General features: G+C 36.9%; 1 protein-coding gene across 3 annotated transcripts in view; it reads right to left on the reverse strand.

Annotated features, from left to right (window-relative positions):
* The window catches only part of CNOT6L (CCR4-NOT transcription complex subunit 6 like), a 117,076-nt gene continuing 94,978 nt past the window's right edge, over positions 400-22,497 (reverse strand). For all 3 annotated transcript variants that reach the window (XM_018049622.1, XM_013964742.2, XM_005681805.2), the window contains exons 9-12: positions 19,236-19,387; positions 15,809-16,036; positions 12,873-13,075; positions 400-7,774 (exon numbers count right to left, since the gene is read on the reverse strand). In XM_018049622.1, coding sequence (XP_017905111.1) covers positions 7,562-7,774; positions 12,873-13,075; positions 15,809-16,036; positions 19,236-19,387 — 796 coding nt within the window. In that variant the 3' untranslated portion in view covers positions 400-7,561. The remainder of the gene's footprint in view (positions 7,775-12,872; positions 13,076-15,808; positions 16,037-19,235; positions 19,388-22,497) is intronic.

Raw genomic sequence — 22,497 nt, forward strand, 5'->3', positions numbered from 1 at the left:
TGCTGGTCAGCAGAGGAACTCTGTTCATCAAAGCTACAAGGACCTAGGATGAAAGGCCTGATCTCAACATATATTTCTATGATCATCAAGGCAAGAAAAGGGAATACCTATGACAAATTGTACACTGGCTATTAAAGCCCCATTCAGAGGTCACATGTCCCTCTGTTCAGATTTCTTCAGCCAAATTAAGTCTCATAGCTACAATTATCTTACAAATCTTTTCTAAACAAAGTGTTGCTTAAGGAGTACTGTACTTTGCTCTAGGAAAAATGTTACATAATATGAATTTGTAATTTGTGCCTGACCCTGGCTCCCAACTTCACTTTAGAAGAGACGTGCTGATCTTAGAGCAGACCCTTACACTACACACATCAACAGTAAAAAACCAAGACAAAGGTATGCAGTTGCAAAATGGCCATTTATTGCCTACAGGGGAAGGACGGGAGGGAGAGAAGGGGAAGTACACAGGTGCAAGGAAACAAGCATATATTTAGCCCTATACATCATGTGTGAGCAGTACCCAATCTCCAAAATGGAAAAAAGTATTTTGTCATCTGACATAGTAGTTAAGGTTCTTAAGCACCTCCCTCCTGAGCTGCCACAAGATTTAAAAGGCAGGACTGCTTTGTTTAGTCAATGTTCACATTAATGAAAAAATACTACCACCCAACTGTGTCCTTTTGCACACACATTTTGTACAGTGTCTATTGTGAAAAACATCTCAGCTGAGCAGTTTGGTCAAGATTCAGACCTCATGAACTGTTTAACTGTAATAAATAGAAAAATAAAGCAGCTGGTGATTTTGTCAGAGAGAATGGGTTCCCTAAGAGCAGAACCTCTTTCTCTGGGGATGACAGAGTGTTAAATGCTTAGAACACCACAGAGCCAGTCTATTAGACATTAAACACTAGTAAGCTACAATTCATGGCGCTTCATTAAACCTAAATTTTTTAAAAAAGGAAGGAAATCTCAGATTTTAAACTGATTATTAGAACACAGTAACAAACTGATTTAGTGCTTGGCTTTTTCTTAGGACAAAAGCAAAGTAAACACACAACTTAAAACAGAAGAATCCATTTTGGAATAGTATCAGTAGAAACTAACCAGTATTTAGGAAAAAAAAAAAAAAATCACCAAAACTTCTTGCTCAGTTTTAAACTCATGTGCTTTGCTCTCCAACCATTAAATTAGTTATAAAAACACTTTAGAGGCCACTGAATGACAAAAATGTATGCAAAACAATGAATTATTAATTTAATGCCAAGTAAGGAAAATAAATGAACCCTTCTCTATTCAAATAGTAAATTGAGTGGAAGAGTAAGTCATCTCATGGACAATTAGTTGGCACTTGTTTTATGGTTGAAAGAAATCACAATAGAAAAAAATATATATAAATTAACACGGTGAACTTGACCAACACTCTGGCCCTTTCAGAGAGAAAAGGTACATACACACTCTCAAAAAAAAAAAGAAAGAAAAAATCATCTCCCTCCTTACCACCCCATTCCACTCACAGACAACAAAACCCAAAGCTGAAACATTCATTCCCCCTCAAAATATACCAAGTACTCCAATGAACTCTATTCCTCCACTTCTCCTAGATGAAAGAATTGCTTGCATTTGGACAACTGTATGAATGCCCATAGTGCACTTCTCAGTGCTGCTGGTGTTTAAGAAATTTGCCACTCACAACACTGAACACTTCCAGATCCAGTGTGCAGTAACACAGCCATCCAAACCCCTACCCACCCCCCTCCCCACCCCCGCCCCAAACTTGGCAGAGCACCGCTCAGGAATTTCAAAGGTAAGGAAATATATTTTAAGCAAGTTAAGCACAGAGAAAAAGGACAGTACAGTTTCTGAATAAATACACACCCAGACCACTGCATCGCTTACTGCATCAAGATCTAAACAAGTAGCGAGAACTAAGCCTGTTCAGTAAGAAGCAAAGCCATTGTTTGACACATCAATGCTGAGCCAATTGTGAGTTAACTAATTAAACAAATGTGATACATATAACCATTGATAAATTGAAAGGAAATACAGTCATATATCAGTAATTAGAAATTAATACAAAACTGAAGAGAGCAATAAAGGACCACTTTTGAGAGGGCTACCATGATTCTTATGCTTTAGGGTGGAAAGTGACAGACATACAAATAGGGACATTATCTCAATTTGGGGAGACTTTTAACAAAAACAACTACTAGGAGGCATCAAACTATGCCTTCCGAAAGCTGAATATATCCAACGCTACTGTGCCAAGAGAGTCATATCACTTGGTGTTTGCATATACTCTTCATAATGTGGTTTGTTTCTGATGACACAACTTCTCATTTCAGTACAACGCTACTAAATTTTTACCACTGCAAAGAAAATGCAGAAATGTCATTTCTTATGCTTTGAAAGTAAAAATTACTAAAAACATTCCATTTCTTCGGTGTCATAATGTTTGTTGAACAAAACTTCAACATGCTTGTTTTCCTTTGGTTCCAAGAATAACCCAAGTCTAACCAAACAAACTTATGCCAAAAGAAGTGACTAACTAGGCTCATGAAGCTTGCTTTCCCTGGAATCTCCCTATTTCTTATAGAATTTGTGATTGTTTAACAGAGAAACTTCCACAAAGAAGGTATTTGGTTAAAAACAAGAAACAAGCATGTTTACTTACTACTTTCCTGAAAAGAACTGCCTTTTTTTTTCCTTTATGTAGATCTTGCTCAAAACATCCTGTAGTACAAAGAACTTGTTTCTTTTAAGCTCAAAGGTAGACACACAATAAACATGTATCATGTTGTAAAATCCAAGATGCTTTTGGCACCATGTTCCTGAACAGATTACAATTTTGGTAAATAGGCCAGGGTAAGATGTACTAATTTACTTGTGTTGGAATTCAAATTTAGTGATCATGATGCCGTTAAAAAAAAAATTACAATCACTCAAAGCAACCGTAAGTATAAAAGTTCTCCTCTGTCTACAAATTCAAAACTTTAATTGAAGTTCCTGGCTTAGAAAAATACTCTAATTTCCCTAGTTAATTTATGAACCTATAACTTACAGAGTTCTAAAAACAGGATACAATTCAGAAGGAAAAAGTTAAATCTTCCACACATTAGAAAGGTGATTTTTTTTTTAAAAGGGAGAGGACAGGTGGAAGAGAAAGACTACCTTACAATGTGAGAAGTCACACTTCTGTCAAACTGTTAAGTATATATGAGTGCTATTTTGAAAATGTGCAATAAAGCCTTTGCCTGCTATGAAACTGTTATTCTTATGGTCTGCCAAATGTATCAGAAACTGATGATGCTGTTTGTGACTGAAGCTACTCTCAGTCAGTACATTTTATAAAGTGATTAAAATCCCTCAGGAACTCAGAATATAAGGCCTTAGAAACAAAGAAAGTCAGTCCTGGGACACAGTTGACTTTTATTGCTAGAAAATCTAGCCTTGGATTAGGAATGCCAAACCATATGCCTCTGGTTCTCTCGAAGAACACATTTAACCTATTTTTTCCTTGTGCTTTCTCTATTCCTTGCTTTTTGATTTAAAAGTATAGTTGGCACTAGTGATTTTTAGAAGCTCTTAGAAATGCAAATACAAACTTAATTTTTCACCCACTTAAAGTATATACTTAGGAGATACAATTTTAAAATGGAACACTGTATGTTTGCCCATGTTCCAGTTTTAATGCGTCACATCCTCAGTCCTAATACAACCCACCACAGAATCAAGTGATATGAGCCTTCAGTATCTTTCAGCTTTCTCCCTTGCTTCTCTTTGATTTAATATATAACTTTAACATGGCTGAATATATAACTTTTATCAAAGAATAGGGACAAGTAAGAAATGAAGCTTTATATTTCTGCAAACTATAACACTAAAACACAGTGGCTTCTTTAATACATTCACACAGAATGCTTATTAGTAAAATTAAATATCTGCCTATGACCATCAGAAAAGTAATTTGAAAAGAAAGAGCTTGGAAAAAGGCAAATGGGAGGGAGGAAAAGCTGGTCTCAGAACCCATTGTGCCATACCTGACTTAACATGTGATATTCAAACGAACGGTCACATGCCTTACATCAAAGAAATGAAACAAAAATATTCAGCTACATTGTACAAAATTTTTTTTTACATAAAACATCATAAATCTTGAACAGATTTACTATATCTGAATTCTAAAAAGTTGCCTATAGAATGGTGCTGGGATTCTGTTCTCTGCTTGCTTTTAGGCAGTGCTGTTGCTTAAAAGTTGACACCAGGCACAATATTTTAAAACAAAGTCAACAAGCAAGGAGCAGTAAGTGGATCTGAGCCTTTCTCAGATGTCAGTCCTGAGGATGCTGCAAGATTTCCCCATCAAAATATGTAAAGCTATGAGGCGGATACTGATGCCTGAGAGAGTGGGTGACGTGACATGCACTTGTATGACTGTTGTAATGGCAAACAGTGCAGTTTTCCCTTCCTCAAACAACACTGTTTTTGATAAATTTAAAGAACACTCCAGTTCTTAGACAGATATCAGAAATCATAGTTAACAGTTTAAAAAAATAAAACATTTTCACAATCTAAAAATGCCCAAATTTTCTTTAACCTTCAGATAAAATATGCAGCAGTCCCATGGCATAAAGCTTATTAACTTATTCTGAGAACCAGAAAGTATATGAGCATAAATATTTTACTTTCGTTGAATATACACCGTTATGTCATTCACCTCTTCCTTTTGGCTTCTCATGCCAAGGTTCCAAATGGCATGCGTTTTCAACAAGACAATACTGAGGGGAGCAGCATTTCTGATCATCTGAATTGGCAGCTCAAAACAGATACCACTCCTTTTACAAAGGGAACAAAGGGTGAAGGGTGTGTGAAATTTGGGCAGTGGGCTCAAGGGAAACCGTGCACATGAGATTTGGGTTACCATGCCCCAAGTGTGTTTGCCACCCAAAACATAACACAATTACCTACTTCAACAGGGCTACTACCAACATTTACTAAAACCACATTAAAAATACACAGGATAATGAATGGTTTGAAAGAGTGCATTTGGAAGCAGAGAGAACCCAATTACACACCTTCCTGCAACAGAGTGCCTCGATCATACACAAAATAAACTTAAGCTGTTTACAATGTTTCCCAATTTTTTTTTTATTTTTCCCTCTACATTTAACTATTAAAAAAGTTTTTTTTATTAATAAATGGGCTCCTCTGTGGTTCATATACAATCATAAGTGAACTTTAAATTCCATTTTATACAAACATCTCAAAAAATATTGGGAGTGAAGTATGGTAAGAAATATTGCTCACATTGCTAATTAACATGCGTATATGAGAAGAGGAAAATGTATTAGTTAGTGCATATACCTCCAGAGCAGAAAACCCACCCAAAACAAGAGATAAAAATAAGACATACAGTAGCTGATTACAAAAAAAGGTAATGTCCACAAAATTAAGTTTTTCATGCTATTCTACTTTCCAGTACTATGCTTTAGGTAATCAATTTGCATGGCTAGATGTTGAATGCTTGAGGTATATAAGAAGGGATACCTGCACACTGAGGAAAATCTGTCATCTTAAGGGTTGTTTATTGTGTTTGTTTATTCTGGTATCTTGACATTTTTAAAAGAATATTTTATTTACATCAAACTTCACTCAACTACAATGACATTCCAATTATAATAGATGACAAACCACGCCTCCATCACTAGGCACTTTTAAAAGGGAGTTTAGGCTTTACAGAACCCTTCTGATGCAATCCTATATCTGATATCACATCATCCCACCACCCTTGTCCCACTAAAATTACCCTTCAGGGGAAATATTATCTTATGTAGCCTGATTAATTTACTACGGAAGAAATTAGTATAAAATGACCAAAGGAAATGCATCATTTAAGACTAATAAAACAGCCTAAGATGTCAGCTTTCAAAGAGGAGACAAATTGTATATATTTAAAACTAATTAAATAATTTAAATTTGACCTGTACTTTATATATTAGTGAGACACAAATATAGGCTATTTTCTTTTAAAATTTCATTCACATAATGGAAAATTTCTTGTTTATTAAAAATATCACATTTTGAGACTAGAAACAGTAAAGTGCATGAAAAGTTTAAAATATAAATTTCAGAAAACTCTTTATAGCAGCAAAAAAGCAGAATAAAGAAAAACTTAAAAACACAGACACAACCTTTTCCTGTTACTGTGCCATAATTAACATCAAGTAGCCAACCAATTTTTCCCCCAGAAAACGGTATTGCGTTCACTGTCTCTTGAGTCACAGATTTTCCACTGGCCCCTCCTGGGCGAAAAAAGGATTCCAACGTATCTAAAGAGCATATCAATAGTTGGGAATAAACCAGTAGCTTCTTAATTCAACCCTGACAGACAACAGAAACAAAGATTAAAAGCATATAATGGCCATTTGGCAACTAGAGTCAGGAAAAATGATTCAAGGTTTTCAACTACTTCCTGTTCTCTCTCTCCCCCAAATACTTTCCATTGTCACCTCAAAAAGCCAAAACCAACAGCCACTTGACCTACTTTGGGAAACATGAGAAATATCTGTATAGCTTTCCACCTCTAAAACTTTGATCAGGGCCTTTTCATTCAGTAGTTACTTCTTTTAACATATGCCCACAACAGCAAAAATGAAACAGATCATATAATATCTGTTTTTCCAGCACAACCAGGCAGAAAAGGGTGGATGGAAATAATTCAAAAAAAATACTGGACAATAATTTTAGGGGCATCCTAGACAGGCCAAATTCTGTTTTCAAGGTGTGCAGCAGTAGAAATTACCCGTTGTTTTCCTATAAATAAACTGGAGAGACAGGCTTAGAATTAATATTTCTAGTAAGGTTATAATAGGGGAACAAAATACAGAATGATTCCTCAAAAATCAAAACAAAACAAAAAAATCACCCAGCGCTTGCCTAACAAATTGTGTGCTGTTAAATGCTTGATTTTTAAAGCATACTGTGCAATCATCTTTAATTCCTCAATTCTTCTCATTATGGCTAGTTTATGTACAGATCTAGCAAATATAAGTGCTTTGTTAATGTGCAAATGACTGGGGAGCCAAAAATCAGTTTGTTATGGAAAACGAATTCAAGAAAGTTTCCTGCAAGGCATACCATCATTCAGTTTAAAATCTCACATTTATAGTCTTTAAAAACTGCCTTTAACAAAAATGAAAAATGGTTGGCTCACTTGAAAACATTCAAAACAAAGTATTTGTTTTGGAAAAACAAATACATTTGTTGTTGGGCCTTGAATTGGTGATTTATCAATTATGAATGCTGACTCCTAATATAATATGAAGACAGTCTAACTTAAAAACATGTTAAATCAAAAATTTGGAAACAGTAATACTTTGGTTCCAGCCCTAGTGCCAAATGATACCAATATGCACAAAATTGTACAAAATCTTATAGCAAACACATAATGAAAGGAACCTGAAGAAGCAGCTTAAGGATGGCCATACTTCACTCCTACATACTTTGATTTACAACTGTACAGGTCCATAGCAACAGATCCCCGTCTTGGCGGGGTAGTACTCCACTACCTCCGGTTAGGCAAGTGAACACCATTGACAAGAGGCAGGAGTGGAGGGTGGAGTTCAAGTTGTGTTAACAGTGAGAAGTGGTCTGAAGGGATGTGAGGGTGTGGACACCCAGTGATGTTGTTCTCAACCAGCCATTGAGGATCTAAAGGCCCCAGGACACCAAGCACGTTCATATGAGTCTTGGAATAGAAAATGTAGTCAATCACGCCCTGAAAAGAGATTGGGGGTTGGAAAAAGAGAAAAACATATGCTTAATAAAACCCAAGATATATAAAAGAACAATTCATAATTTGCAAATGACAAATACCTGAGTAACCTGTATTTCTGGTACCTGCTGTCTTCACAATGGGTCAAATAAAGCTCAAATCTTGAATAAGAGTTATGTGAAATAAAAGTGGCTAGAGTACCTAGAGTACCTAGGTACACAGTACCTAGCAGAACCACAACACCTTGCACATGTGCTCATCTAAAGCAGATTAATGAAATAAGTCGTGTCTGACTCTTGTGATCTCATGGAGGGTAGCATGCTAGACTCCTCTCTGTCCATGGGATTTTCCAGGCAAGAATACTGGAGTGGTTTGCCATTTCTTTCTCCAGGAGATCTTCCCAACCCAGGGATCAAAACCGGGTCCTCTGCACTGCAGGCAGATTCTTTACCGACTGAGCTACAGGGAAGACCTCACGTGTGCACAATGGTAAGCAAACTGAGAAGCTAAATAAGCCTACCAAATTATGTCTAAGCCTCTCCAGAATTGGCTTGCTTGGGCCAGTGAAATCTCATTTATCAGTATAAACATTATGGAAACTGCACTGACTCTTCTTGTTCCAATAAGCAGAAAATAAAGATATTTATACATATACAGTTAATTAAAAGCTATGACAAAAATTCTTTTAATGAAAACTAGCATTACTTTCAGTTATTTGTACATCAACCCAACACATCTGAATGAAGCCATTGTAAAGCATGTATCCAGACTGCTAATTCTAGCTCAGCTTTCCCAGATTTCATACATGTATACAAAATATTGCATATATTTAATCATTCTAATCTGTTCTTTAGTTTAGAATACTCATTTTCACAAATCCCGGTGTACTGTAAATTCTGGATTCCTTGCTGCATAAAAATACCTCAGCAAAAAACATTCAGCAGAGACCTATGTACGTTTTCAGTTGTACATCTTAGAATTAGATGATTTGCTTTATCTAAACTGTAAGTTTCAAAACAAGTGTGTTTGGTTTTGCCCTGGGTTGTGCATATGCAAGAAGGTAAAGTCAACTTTCTTCCTGCCCACAGCAACAGAGCCTGAACCCAAGCATGGAGAGACTTTCACACTTGGAAGTACTTGTTTTATTTATAAATACTATATATAGTGAGTTCCAGCTAATATATTAGAGTATCACAGTGAAATGGGCTACCAAAAGAAAAAGAACTTAATGAAAAAAAATTATACTGTGAAATTTTCTGAACAATTATCTTAGTTTGCTAATTTGGACACAACCAAGACCAAAACAACCGAATAGTTCTTTTGAGGGAGAGGGCTTTATTCAACAATAAGTATACTTTAACCCTACCTTACCACAAATTAAGAAACCTACTTGAATCCAGGGGAGTACGCTCTGCCATCAATGTTCCAAGTCCAAACAGTAAAGAAATGACATTAGTACAAAGTATTTTTATCTCTTCCTTTTGACTAATGCCTAGTTTTGCAGTGCCATTTTAGAAAAAGGTCAACAAGAATCACAGTGGCTTTCCTTTCCTTTATGAGACCACCTTTTACTTCAGCAAACACATTTAAAACATTTATGTTTTACACAAATAAAACGTTTTCAACTACTTCTGTTGAATAAAACCTCCTATATCTTATCATTTTATTATAAAGTGTCATTATGCACATTAGTTACTAGGGCTAGAGAATCCTTTGTAAATACAGACCCCAATAAATATGTTAAGCATTCTAGAAAGTAGATGTATTTTAACTGGAGACATCACTTGTAACTATTTTCTTGGTTTGAAACATCCAGAGTAAAAGCTCTTATCACAAGCCTTAGAAAGATCAAGTCTGATAGCTCGAATATTTATACATATGTAGGTACATTTGTACACTGTATCATATTCACAAATAAGGTTACAGACTAACAATTCTCAACCTTTTCTGATTCAAACTCTTTTTTAAAAGACACTAAGGCGGGAAAATAGTCTTTGTATTAGTAAAGACTGCAGGTAAATCTAGAATGGTGTATGAGAAAAAAGTAAAAAGCAAAAATGGTTTATGAGCTAGCAATGTGTTAAGCTTTGTTTTATAAAGAATGTGAGAAAATTATACACTATAAATTTCATAATGTAACAAAGATTTACTATTTGACATAACAGGTAAAAAGTCTTCCCTCTTTTCATTAAACGGTTCAGACACACCCTTGGACTGATGCAAGGAGGGATGGGTGGTAAAAGCAGCAGTCAGTTTTAATCAGCGGTTGATTCAACTGATTGGGTGTCATGCACTGAACGTTTGTATTCCCCCCAAATTCATGTGAAAATTCTAATCCCTAAGTATAAGGAGGTGGAGCGTTTGGCAGATGACTAGGTCACAAAGATGAAATTCTCATGAATGGGATTGAAGTGAAGTGAAAGTCACTCAGTCATGTCCGACTCTTTGCGACCCCATGGACTATGCAGTCCACGGAATTCTCCAGGCCAGAATATTGGAGTGGGTAGCCTTTCCCTTCTCCAGGGGATCTTCCCAACCCAGGGATCAAACCCAGGTCTCCCGTATTGCAGGCGAATTCTTCACCAGCTAAGCCACCAGGGAAGCCCATGAATGGGATTAGTGCTCTATAAAAAGGAGTCCCAGAGAGCTCTCTCTTCACCATGTGAGGATGCAATGAGAAAACAGCTGCCTGCAACCCAGAGAACAAGCCTCACTAGAACCTGATCATGTTGGCACCTGATCTTAAACTTCCAGCCTTCAGAAATGTAGAAGTAAAGTTTGTTGTTTTATAAGCCACACAGTATATGGTATTCTGTCATGGCAACCTAAACTCACTCAGATACCTGGTCTACAAGTATAATTCTCCTAACTGCTTCAAGTGACTCCAAATTACTTCCAGATTAAATGACTCAGTTCCAAGTACCACTTTTCTACATTTCTAATTTATTCAAGAACCAAGAAAGTAGACAAATGCTAGGTCAAAATGAACAAAATTTAACTGTTCTCCACTGATGCAATGGCAGGATACTAGACTTGGATCTGTATTTAACACTAAGCACATGACATTTTTATACTTGACGTTACCTATCCTTTTCTACCAACTGCCTTCAAAAGTGGTACATCACCAGTTACATCAAATTCTTTGTATGAAACTGAAGTTTATTGTCTGCTACTTACTCCAAAATTAATTCTCTCTAGTCAGGTATGCCCTTAGTTTTTCTCCCTGATCATTCTTCTTTTCCACTCTATTCCACCCTCCCGTCTATCTACTAGCCAGAGATCATATTTATCTTCCCATTCACACCTCTCTCACACATGCTTATAGTTCTGTCCTTTCTCATCCTGTCATATATATGCAAACATCACTCTCTGAGCTATGCACTTTTGATTCTTTAGCTATACTTCTGTAAGCAGTATAAATGGTTCAACAAGATTTTTTAATTCAATACTAATACATTAGATCTTTTGAAGAAATATCAAGAAAAGATTTTAAAACTACTCAGATGATTGAGGAAGATGGCTTAAATTAACATTCTAGATTTTATTTCCCTAATTTTTACTTTATGGACAAGGAAAAAGTAACCTTTATAAAAGCCTAGTTAAGGGAGAAATGATTTAAGTCTTTTTAAGTACACACATACCAAAACAACACTAAGAGTTGTAGAACCACTGAATATTTACCTTACGGAGCCTTTTGTAGGTATTCTGGGTTGTGCTGGCAGAGATGCATTATATACCACTGTATAGGATTTAACCTATATATTTAACTGTGTATCATTAAGTCCAGAGGTTTTCCTTTAGGCTTACACAGGAGCAGTGGAGTGATAGAGTCAGCTGGACATTTCATCCCAACTCAAGTGTTCAATGGTATGATGTTGGGAGCTTGAAATGTACTACAATGAGAGTACCTGTACCACAGAAATCTGCAAACACTACAAATTTGGGTTTTTTTCTCAGAAAGCTGGTTGTTAAATATTCATCAGCACATTATTGCATATGAGTGATCTGAACAAAATCAATTATCTCTGCATAGTATTACCTACTCTAACAGTTAAAACACTAAAATTAGATTCGACCTATAAGCAATTTGTTTCCATTTCTTGATTACAAAAACTGATGAATAACATCAGCACATAAATTTCCTGTTTTCTTCCTACTATCTGTTTCTTGGAAACAGGCTAACAAGCACTGAAATGGAAAAAGGTTACTGGAGATGTGCCAGAGCCCAATTCATAAATTTCCTTTGGTGTTTTATTAAATTCAGGCTTAGGCTTCTTACTCCTAACTATTTTCCAACATCTGCACTTTTGGATAGTATAAGACTTTAGGATAGATTCCTGAAATGACAAAAAGTCAAACAAAGGTACAAGAGAAGAGCTACAAGCAGACAGAATGATCAGAAAATTTGCAAATGCAAAGGGATTAACTACAGAAAACCCACTATCAATCAATGTTTCAAAAGAACAACTGATCCTATAAAGCTGATCCTCTTAATTTTTTTTCTTATTTTGCAAAAAAATCTTTCTTGTTCTTTTACTAAACTAGAGTGGTGGTCCACTGCCTGGTAATCTATTAGTATGACCACGTGGCTATAAAATAAACCCTAAGTACAACCTTTCTAACCACATCTCCCCCAAAAAACCTGGAAAATTTTAAGTATCAATGGAAAGGACTAAGAAAATTTTGAGGGAATACTCTACAATTCATTCAAGATGAGTTTAGGTTTATCAAGTTGCTTACTATTTGGATCCTTACTGAAAGTCAGGGATGGTATGGTTTATTATTATTATATTAATAAACACAAAGTGCTTTTGAACAGTACCTGGCACATACACAGTATTTTGGAAATTTCTGCTATTATCATAGTTATTTGAAATTTGAAGAAATGAGTTTTCAAAGAGGATTCTCAGTTCCACAATAACAGCCACAAAACCTAACAAACCTCCTTACATATTTAGGTGTACACTTAGCCAAGACATTTAGAGAATGTAAAAACTCCTAAAAATTATACAATTAAACGTAAGTAACATATCTCCAGCTCTTTCTTGTCACATGTTTGTGTTTGACATAATTTCTATGCCAGCCCAGAGGCTTCACTCACTTTGAAATCAAAGGTGTAATTGGTGTAAGGCATCAAGTTATTTTCATAGGCGCTCTTCAGTTGGAAGCCATGTGTGATTCTCCCTTCTGAGCTTCCATTCTTCCCATTGCAGCTGAAGTTCATAAGACATTCATTGTACCTTAGTTCCTTGAAGTCTTTGTGGTTGTCAGCTACTCCTCCATTGCTTAAATATTCCACAACACCTGGCAGAATAAAGAAAGAAGAAACACTACCATTTAGCATTTAGACCTTACAGAAGACTTCACAGACAAAATCTGCTGCCCAGTACATGTACCCAAGTTCAGAGTGGATTTATTACACTGAACATTTATTTTTACTTATGAAATTGCCTTCTTTAGGTTAATGTTGCTACTGCTGCTAAGTCGCTTCAGTTGTGTCCGACTCTGTGCGACCCCACAAACGGCAGCCCACCACGCTCCCCCGTCCCTGGGATTCTTCAGGCAAGAACACTGGAGTGGGTTGCCATTTCCTTCTCCAATGCATGAAAGTGAAAAGTGAAAGTGAAGTCGCTCAGTCGTGTCTGACTCCCAGCAACCCCATGGACTGCAGCCTACCCGGCTCCTCCATCCATGGGATCTGCCAGGCAAGAGTACTGGAGTGGGTTGCCATTGCCTTCTCCAAGCAGCCTCTCCCATTTCTCCCTGTTGTTGGCTTCCTCTCCATTTCTGTCCTGACCAGTTCGGACCCCTCTCCCAGGCGCCACACCCTTCTATATCCTCTTAGACAATCCCCTTAGACACCTCCCTATGTACACCTTAAACAGTTTGCCCCGAACTCATTTTTTCTGCTAAACCTGCTCTTCCCCTCCTTTGCTAACCCAGTAATGGGCCCACCATGTGCTCAGAGACCCAAGCCCCAAGCCTGGGAGTCATTTTGACTCCTCTTCCCTCACCCCCACCCCTCTTCTGTCAGTTATCTGACCCTGTTCATCATCTCACTTCCTAAATATCCCTGTTAATGTTAGGAAATCAAATATCATCAATTTCATGTGGTTCAATCAAACTGAAGGATATTTATTTGCCTATTTCAGAGCAAAATATCTGGATCACCCTGTAACAGAACAGCTTCTGTTTTCTTAATGGCTCTTCAAGATGAACATGATTCCCAGGGTCTAGGGCAGCATTCACTGGGAAAGTCTTGACCCTATATGTTTGTAGAATATCATTCCAAAGCAACCTCTCTTTAGTATTTCACCATTCTATCCAGTCAGTTAACAATTTCTAAACTACATTATAAAAATTTTTAAATCATTCACAACAAAAATAGACTTTTGCATCTTCAACACTGCAATGTCTAGCTTCAGGAAGGCAACATCAATCTTTGTTTCAGGCTACAGTGAGACTTTTCAGTCACACTAAGTAAGACGTTATATGCTGGAGGTAGATCACTTGGTCAAAAATATTGGACGTGTCTAAAAAGCTAAAGAGAGTAGAAGCATTCAAAAACAGAATACCACCTCCACTGGGTAAGTAAACATGGAAAAAAATACCGCAATCTTTCTGATGATGATGATTAGTTAACGCTGTCACACATCTCTTTCTATTTGTGAGTCAGGAAAGGCAGTAACATACATAAAGAAAAAATGATGAGCACAACATCAGTACTGTGAATAGCTGAAAAGGGGCTGTTATTTATCTAGCAGTTATTACATGCTCTTACACTGCTGTAAGAGCCCTACACATTTAAACCTTACAAACAACTCCATGAAGTGGATAAAATGATTATCCCTTTATTTAAAAATGAGGAACTTAAGTCATACATTGCATACATCCTAAGAGGGAGAACCAGGATCCAGCCCTGAGAGTCTGGCTTGAGCCAACTCACTCTGCTGTGATGGCAAATGACAGTCAAATGAGATGGGAGAAACCTGTGCAGGAGGGCAACAGAGGAGGACATGGGTAAGGTGTCAAAGGGGCCAGGAGCTGGAGACAAACTTTTGTCAATGGATGATTTCAGCATTTATTTGCTAAGGAGAGAAAGCAAAGGTATTTTCTACATGTGAGACTTTTGTTTATATTACAGTTTTAAGTGTTTGGGTTATTTTACATTTATTATTAAGTGGTTGTTTTAAACAATTTAAAGTAGCTTACTGAATATATACAAAATTTAGAATATGTTTTGGTAACAGCAAAACAACAATAATGTTTTACATTTGAATTTTAATATCTAAGTGCAGAACTGATTTTTTTTGTTTTTAACAAAGATCTAAAATAATTTAAGTTAGGACATAAAGAGGTTAAAAGGAGCTCAAGATGTAATGTGAAATCCTAAGATAATTCTGATCATTCTTCTGTCACCTAGTATCAGAATTAAAGGATTTTAATGAACTCACTCAAAGGTTACCAATGTTATTAAACTAGATAGCTATATGTGCTGAACATTTTCTAGTTGCCTCTCAGGTCACCCTTCTCCACTGCACTCTTTGACACAGGAGGCTGACCTTGACTTACATCAACTGCAAACCCCTCCCCACTCTTGGATTTGGTCAGTGGACAGCAGTGGTGAGAGATCAGAGGACAGAAGCAGAGAGAGGCTAAGATATATACTCCCCTGGCTCCCTTCTTGTTGGTTTGCCAGCGACTGATTGCATCCCAGTTCAAATCCGTGGCTCCTATTACATGGCCCTCTCCTCATAACTACTGTTTCCAAGTTCTGATAGCAGCTCCCACCCCTTTCCCTAATTCCCCCTGGAGCAGGGTACTGTGTCATTCATTGTTTTGTGTCCCTTAACCTTTGGAAATAGCTTAGCTGAATAAACTCTTCTCAATTACCCCATATCCTATTCCTCGGATTCTTACAGATACACTCTTGAATTTAGAAGAGAAATTCTCTGCTCAAAAGTTAAGAGCCAGCTGACCTTTCAACTAGAAGTAAAAGCAAAGTTGAACGCAAAGAGTAAATCATGTTATCAATACCTGAATCTGGCAATGAGTTAAGATCTGCACATAGCACCAGCGGGATGGAATTAGGATCTGCGGTTGGGCTGCCAGGCCTGCTTGAGGCTTTCTCCAGAATGTTTTTAACCTCTGAGACAAACATCATGGTCTGAATGAGTTTCACATCAGAATACTCTGGGTCCCAATGCATGTGGGCATTTGCCACTATAAGCAGCTGTTTGTCTGCAGCATGAATAGGCTTCATACCTAAATTTAAGCATTAGGGAAAACAAAGGTAAGATTATACTTTATTATAAAATAGCAGTATCTTAAAAAGAGTTTTTCCCCCAAACCCATAATCACGTCTTTACTCTTTTCCATTAATTTCTATTTCCCCCCTTTAAAACATAAAACAGTTCTTAGAAGCTAAAGTGCTGAGATTCTGATAATCCCAATATGGGGGTAGACAATCTGTAGCCCATAGCTCATCACCTGTGTTTGTACAGCCTGTGTGAGCTGAAGCTGGTTTTACATTTTTTAAGGGTTGAACAAAAGGAGACTGTGACAGAGACTGTATGTGTCCCACAGAACCTAAACTATTAATTAACTACCTGGTCCTTTATAGAAAAAGTTTGCCAAATCCTGCTCTCTATCCAAGTTAGGATCTATCCCATCATATAACCAGTATTTGATTATACTGGTTTGATTTGCTTGATTTGCTGAGTTTAGTGTAAAAAAGTAGTTTAAATATCTGTCACGTAAATATCACAATAACCTAGTGAAGCAGGTTTTTAGTTATCTGAATCACCTAAACCTTAATTTAAATCCTTCCCACTGCCCAGTATTCATTCACTTTGCATTTTCTGAGCACATCAGTGACAAAGTCAGTAGTTAAATGCAAGAACATGATATTAATCTACACAAAATAAAGGAAGGAAGTGAATTTGCTATGAATCTGCTACCAAAATCTTCATACCATACACTCAGAAGAAGTAATTTTAAAAATGAGAATTAGGAAGTATGCTCTCAAAGTCTGGCATGGCTTTCAGATGTGGCTTTGTTACTTGATGCTGGGAGGGATTGGGGGCAGGAGGAGAAGGGGACGACAGAGGATGAGATGGCTGGATGGCATCACCAACTCGATGGACGTGAGTTTGAGTGAACTCCGGGAGTTGGTGATGGACAAGGAGGCCTGGCGTTGCTGCAATTCGTGAGGTCGCAAAGAGTCGGACACGACTGAGCAACTGAACTGAACTGAACCTTTATTACTAATAACTTAACCATTCTGGTATTCAGGCTCATTTGGACAATGAGATATTCAACTACAAAATTTCTGAGGTTATTTTTTCCCCGAAAATACTGTTTTATAATTCTGCCAAAATAAATATTAACATGCTGGGCAAGGATAACACATTAAAAATTTGCCCCTTGAAAGAGATGATAAGCATGTTTGGAGGGAAAAACTGAAAATTCAACTCAGTTAAGATACACTGACAGAGAAAGATATCCATAAAATTTTTAAGGCATAAAACTCAATATGCATGGGGTGTATGTGTGTGTGCACACTCAGTTGTGTCTGACTCTCTGCAACCCCATGAACTGTCACCCACCAGGCTCCTCTGTCCATGGAATTTTCCATGCAAGAACAGTGGAGGGAGTTGCCATTTCCTTCTCCAGGGGATCTTTTCAACCCAGACACTGAACCCACATCTCTTATGTTTCCTGTATTGGCAGGTAGATTCATTACCAGCTCAGCCACCAGGGAAACCAATATACATGGTATGATGCCATTGGGCTTCCCTGGTGGCTCAGAGGTTAAAGCGTCTGCCTGCAATGTGGGAGACCTGGGTTCAGTCTCTGGGTCGGGCAGATCCCCTGGAGAAGGAATTGGCAACCCGCTCCAGTATTCTTGCCTGGGAAATCCCATGGACGCAGGAGCCTGGTGGCCTACAGTCCACGGAGTCGCAAAGAGTCGGACACGACTGAGCGACTTCACTTTCACTTTCATACACATGTACACTAGTAATGTGTAAATAATGAGTAAGAGTTACTCCTAGAGTGTATGAATAAGATGGGACGCTCATGTTTTACTCTATATACTCTGGTACTGTTGGAAAACTAGATACATACAAAATTAACTTTTCTATTGAAATTTCTGTAACAGATTTCTTAAAAATTTTTCTATTGAAAATATAAACTCTGCAGAAAGACTGGATTTTCTCAGTCTATTATTTTGGTAAAGTTAAGTTTCCATCTTACCAAGCTATAATTATCTTTAATGTTGCGTAAACAAGTAACTGAAGTATCTTTTATATGTGATAGAAACAGTCATTTTAAAGCAATTTTGTCATAAGACAAAAAACCTGCAGCCCAAATTCTCTAAGCTATCATCTTTTCCTAGAAGTTTTATAGTGTCATTTGTGGCTGTAGATTAAATATTCACTATATTAAATATTAAAAACTTGCCCCTTTAAAGAGGCCATAAGCACCTTCTATAATATTAAATTCCTCCTCTAGGAGTATGAGAGATATTTCAGAATATGAAAGTGTCAACTGTATAATTTACAATTACTCTTCTACAGATTAAAAGGGGAGTAAAACTCCAAAAGAAATTCAATGTTCGCATTACCAGAAAAAACGTACCAAACTTTTGAGAAGAATGAGACTGGAAAGGACATAAAAGTAAGTACAAGTAAGAGGCTAAAAAAGAAGGAATTTTAAATCATATATCAAAGACTGATCATCTTTGATGACAGATAAACTGAAAAACAGTGAGAAAAGGAGGTATGACAAATATACATGGTCTGAATAATTCAAATCAATACTTAAGGCAAAAAACTTTTCTTCTACAGGTAGTAAGTAAAGAAAAACATCTTAAATAAAAGCCCTGATGGGGTCTTGACACATTCTCCCTGGTTTTACCTGAAATACGGTAAGGTAAGCAATGAAATGCTCAAAGGCAGGCAGTAGGAAGGGGAGGAAAAAGGTCTGGATATGCAAAGTACATAATGAGTTTCTGACTTTGAAGGAAGCTATAAATATCTAAAATAGAAAAGAAAAGTACCAGGTAGAAAAAAGATCCCGCTCTTACCCTGACAATGACTGAGATATAACAAAGAAATTAAAAGAAAATGTGCCAAGTACTTAACCTTAAAGACAAAAGATTTCACAGTCAAGAAGCTAAAAATACAGCTAAAAAGTCATCATAATTTTCAAATTCAGCTTAAAACAATTCTTATTTCAAATAACCTTTTGGAATTAATGGCATATTAAAGACTTTCCTTTTTACAAAGTACCTGGCAAGTAATATCCCAAGACATAAATGACAAATTAGGACTATTTCCCTCCCCATCTCCTTTAACTTTCCTCAAAAGATGAGAAAATAACTATGCAATAAATACCAGCATGACACGCTGCACTTGAGATGGTGTTTATTTTTAGTAGGAAGATTTTAAATCATACTCACCTGCTCCAAATAGTTCTTTGTGGACCTCTAATACCACAGCGACACCGATATTATCTTTTGTCATCACTCTGTTCAGCATAGCTTCGGATCCATCTGAATTAGCCATTGCCACTTGGTTAAATTCCACCGTATGCTTCTGCACCAATGTAAATCTAAAAGGTCACAATGCATTAGTATTATGGTATCAGGTATGAGAAGAGCACAAGATATAGACAACTACTCACTGTCTTAGTCATTTTCTAGCTGCCAACGGGTCTTATGATACGGTCGATGAGAGGAAAAAAGTCTGATTACTGTAGAAACCTTCTTGGAAGTGCCACCTAGCAAAGATGGTGTGTATGTGTGTACTCCTTTACCCTTTTCCATCTCTACCCATGTGGTAAGAGACAGGAAGGCAAAACACAGCCCATTACGAATGGAGAAGCAGCTTGGACTGCCCTGTGTGAGAAAATTACTCTTCTCCTATTTCTTTAAGTGGCAGTTGGGATTTCCTGGTATTCAAAGGTAAACACAACCTTAACTGAGTCAGCAAGTTAATAAGACAGAAGAGAAAAAAAATCTACCTACCCTGTTGGCAGTTTTATTCTCACCGCATCAAGAAATCTGTCAAGAAAATGCAGGGACACACCCTTATCCCAGCTAAGGCGAAGCCAATTTTTCCATCTGGCTTCTACTAGAAAGTTGGCATTGGGTGAATATAAGTGAACAGAAGGAATGATTCTATAAGATGAGGGATGGCTTTCTTTGGGATTACAACTTGTGCATCTGTACTAACAGTATTTTCTTTCCTTAGTGCCAAAGTAGATATTGTAGGATTTAACAGAATTGAGTCCAGCACTGCCATTTAATAGCAGGATGACTTTAGTCAAGCCATTTAACCTCTGTTAGTCAAGTTTTACTAGGTTTGTAAAGCATTTATAAACAGCCAAAATCTACCAAATATACTGTCTGTCTTTCACTAGATTTTAAGAGGAGAAAAAGACATCTCTACTTCTATAAAAGGGCCCTACCCCATCATCCTCCTAGCTTTGAAAGTGAAGCCCGCACACATTCATTCAAAAATACTAACACTGTGCTGTGTTGCAGGACACTGTGCTAGATGAAATAATACTCCGCTCCCGACTCCAAGTATGAATGTCTCAGATGGGCTGAGAAGAATATAAGGTTGGGTCATGTGCCTACTCCCAAGCCAGAGTGATTAAAGGAGTGGAGTTTCCACCCTCTAAAGAGGTGATATTTAAACTGGAACATGAATGATGAGAAATTACCAAGGTGAAGAATGGAAGTGAGAGGTTCTGGGCTAGCAAAGAACTTTGTATGTTTATGGGTTAGAAAAGAATGGAAGGGTATGAAATGATGTTGGAGATTAAGAGGAAGAGAAGTGACTGAAGTAGATTCTAAGCAAGGATACGATAGTATTTGATTTATATTTTTTAAGATCATTGCAGCTCCACTGTAGACAATGAATTGCAGGAGCCAAAGTTTGGGAACTGTGAGATGAATCAGAAAGTTTCTCAGCTTGTTTGGATGACTGATAATGATGGCTTAGGGTAAGGCACGAGAAATAAAGAGAAGCAGGCAGATACAAAATAGGTTCTACAGATATAATGGATTATCCTCAATATCAGGACTTTTAAAAACGTCTTTAAGCAGTAGAATTTCTTTCTCAAACAATTCTTCATAAGATTATCATATATAGATAAAAGCAGTATTATATCTGAATAAATCAATCATTAAAAATGAATCTGTTTTGATGTTTATAAAAATTTGAAATCAAGAGGGTAGAGATGATAATTATAGTCTTCTATCAGTCTCAGTACCCAGTTTATTTCTCTCTTCTGTTTTGGTTACACAGTATTAATAAAAACCCTGATTCACACAAACACACAGATACAAGTGGTAAATAACTGGCTTTGAACTCAGAAATTCAGAAGTCTGCAACAAGTCAACTAAGCAGTGTATCAGAACATGTTATTGATTCCAAAGTGGTAAAATTTGGTATTTGGAAATTTGAGTGTTATTTTAAAATTACTTAATTTGGATTTAACTTTTGAAATATTTTGTAAATATTTACAGAGTTCTTAAGGCTTATTTATAGGAATCTAGGGTCCTGCAGGAAAGTCTGAAATTGCTGTTTAACAGCTTAATACTGTAATATTTTTCTTCTACCAGAGTCAGGATATTATTTGGTAGGGGTGCTGGAGTGAGACTATCTAATTATAGAACTGTCTTTACTAAAATTTGTTTCCCTGTATCTTTCTTCAATCAAAGTTAAATCTAGACCATTTCTTTAAAGGAACACAGAATTTCTTTTCCATTTGACACTACTTTAAATATAATTCCCAAATCTTCTCCAGAAAATAAATCAATTCTTTGCATGATATATGGTGTAAAACAGTTGTTCATTTGAAAAACTCAAGTTTAAACTCAAAGGTGCAGTATCTAGAACTGGAGATGAATGAACTACTGTCTTCTTCATCTTGGACTGCTGCTGTTAGTGCTAAGTCGCTTCAGTCCTGTCCGACTCTGTGCGACCCCACAGACGGCAGCCCACCAAGGCTCCCCCGTCCCTGGGATTCTCCAGGCAAGAACACTGGAGTGGGTGCCATTTCCTTCTCCAATGAATGAAAGTGAAAAGTGAAACTGAAGTCGCTCAGTTGTGTCTGACTCTTAGCGACCCCATGGACTGCAGCCTACCAGGCTCCTCCGTCCATGGGATTTTCCAGGCAAGAGTACTGGAGTGGGGTGCCATTGCCTTCTCTGGGGAAAGCCATATTAATTATAAGCTAAATAAATAATAATATATCTCCACAACTTTTTGGTATTTTAGTTCTTAACCCAGGTCTCTTCACTTCCATATTTATAGTTGCTTAAAAACAAAAAAGTGGAAAAAAAATTATTTTATTAAGTAACATACAGAGATTGGGAAAGGAGAAAAAAATAAAGAAAAAGTCAAGTCACTTGCAACCCAACACCCCCATCAAGATCTCAACATATTTCCCCAGACTTTTCTCTCAAGCATGTGTGTGCATTTTTTATACAATTAGAATAATACTCGAAGTTTTACTTATTAATAATACTCTAAGTAATACTCTAATATAGACAGGAACATTTCCCTATAAAATACCATAAGCTTCATTCCCTCTAAGATCAGGAACAAGAAAAGGGTGTCCACTCTCACCACTATTACTCAACACAGTTTTGAAAGTCCTAGCTGTGGTAATTAGAAAATAAAAATAAATAAAAGGAATACAGATCGGAA

This window comes from Capra hircus, chromosome 6, assembly GCF_001704415.2.
Source record: "Capra hircus breed San Clemente chromosome 6, ASM170441v1, whole genome shotgun sequence".
Lineage (NCBI taxonomy): Eukaryota > Metazoa > Chordata > Mammalia > Artiodactyla > Bovidae > Capra > Capra hircus.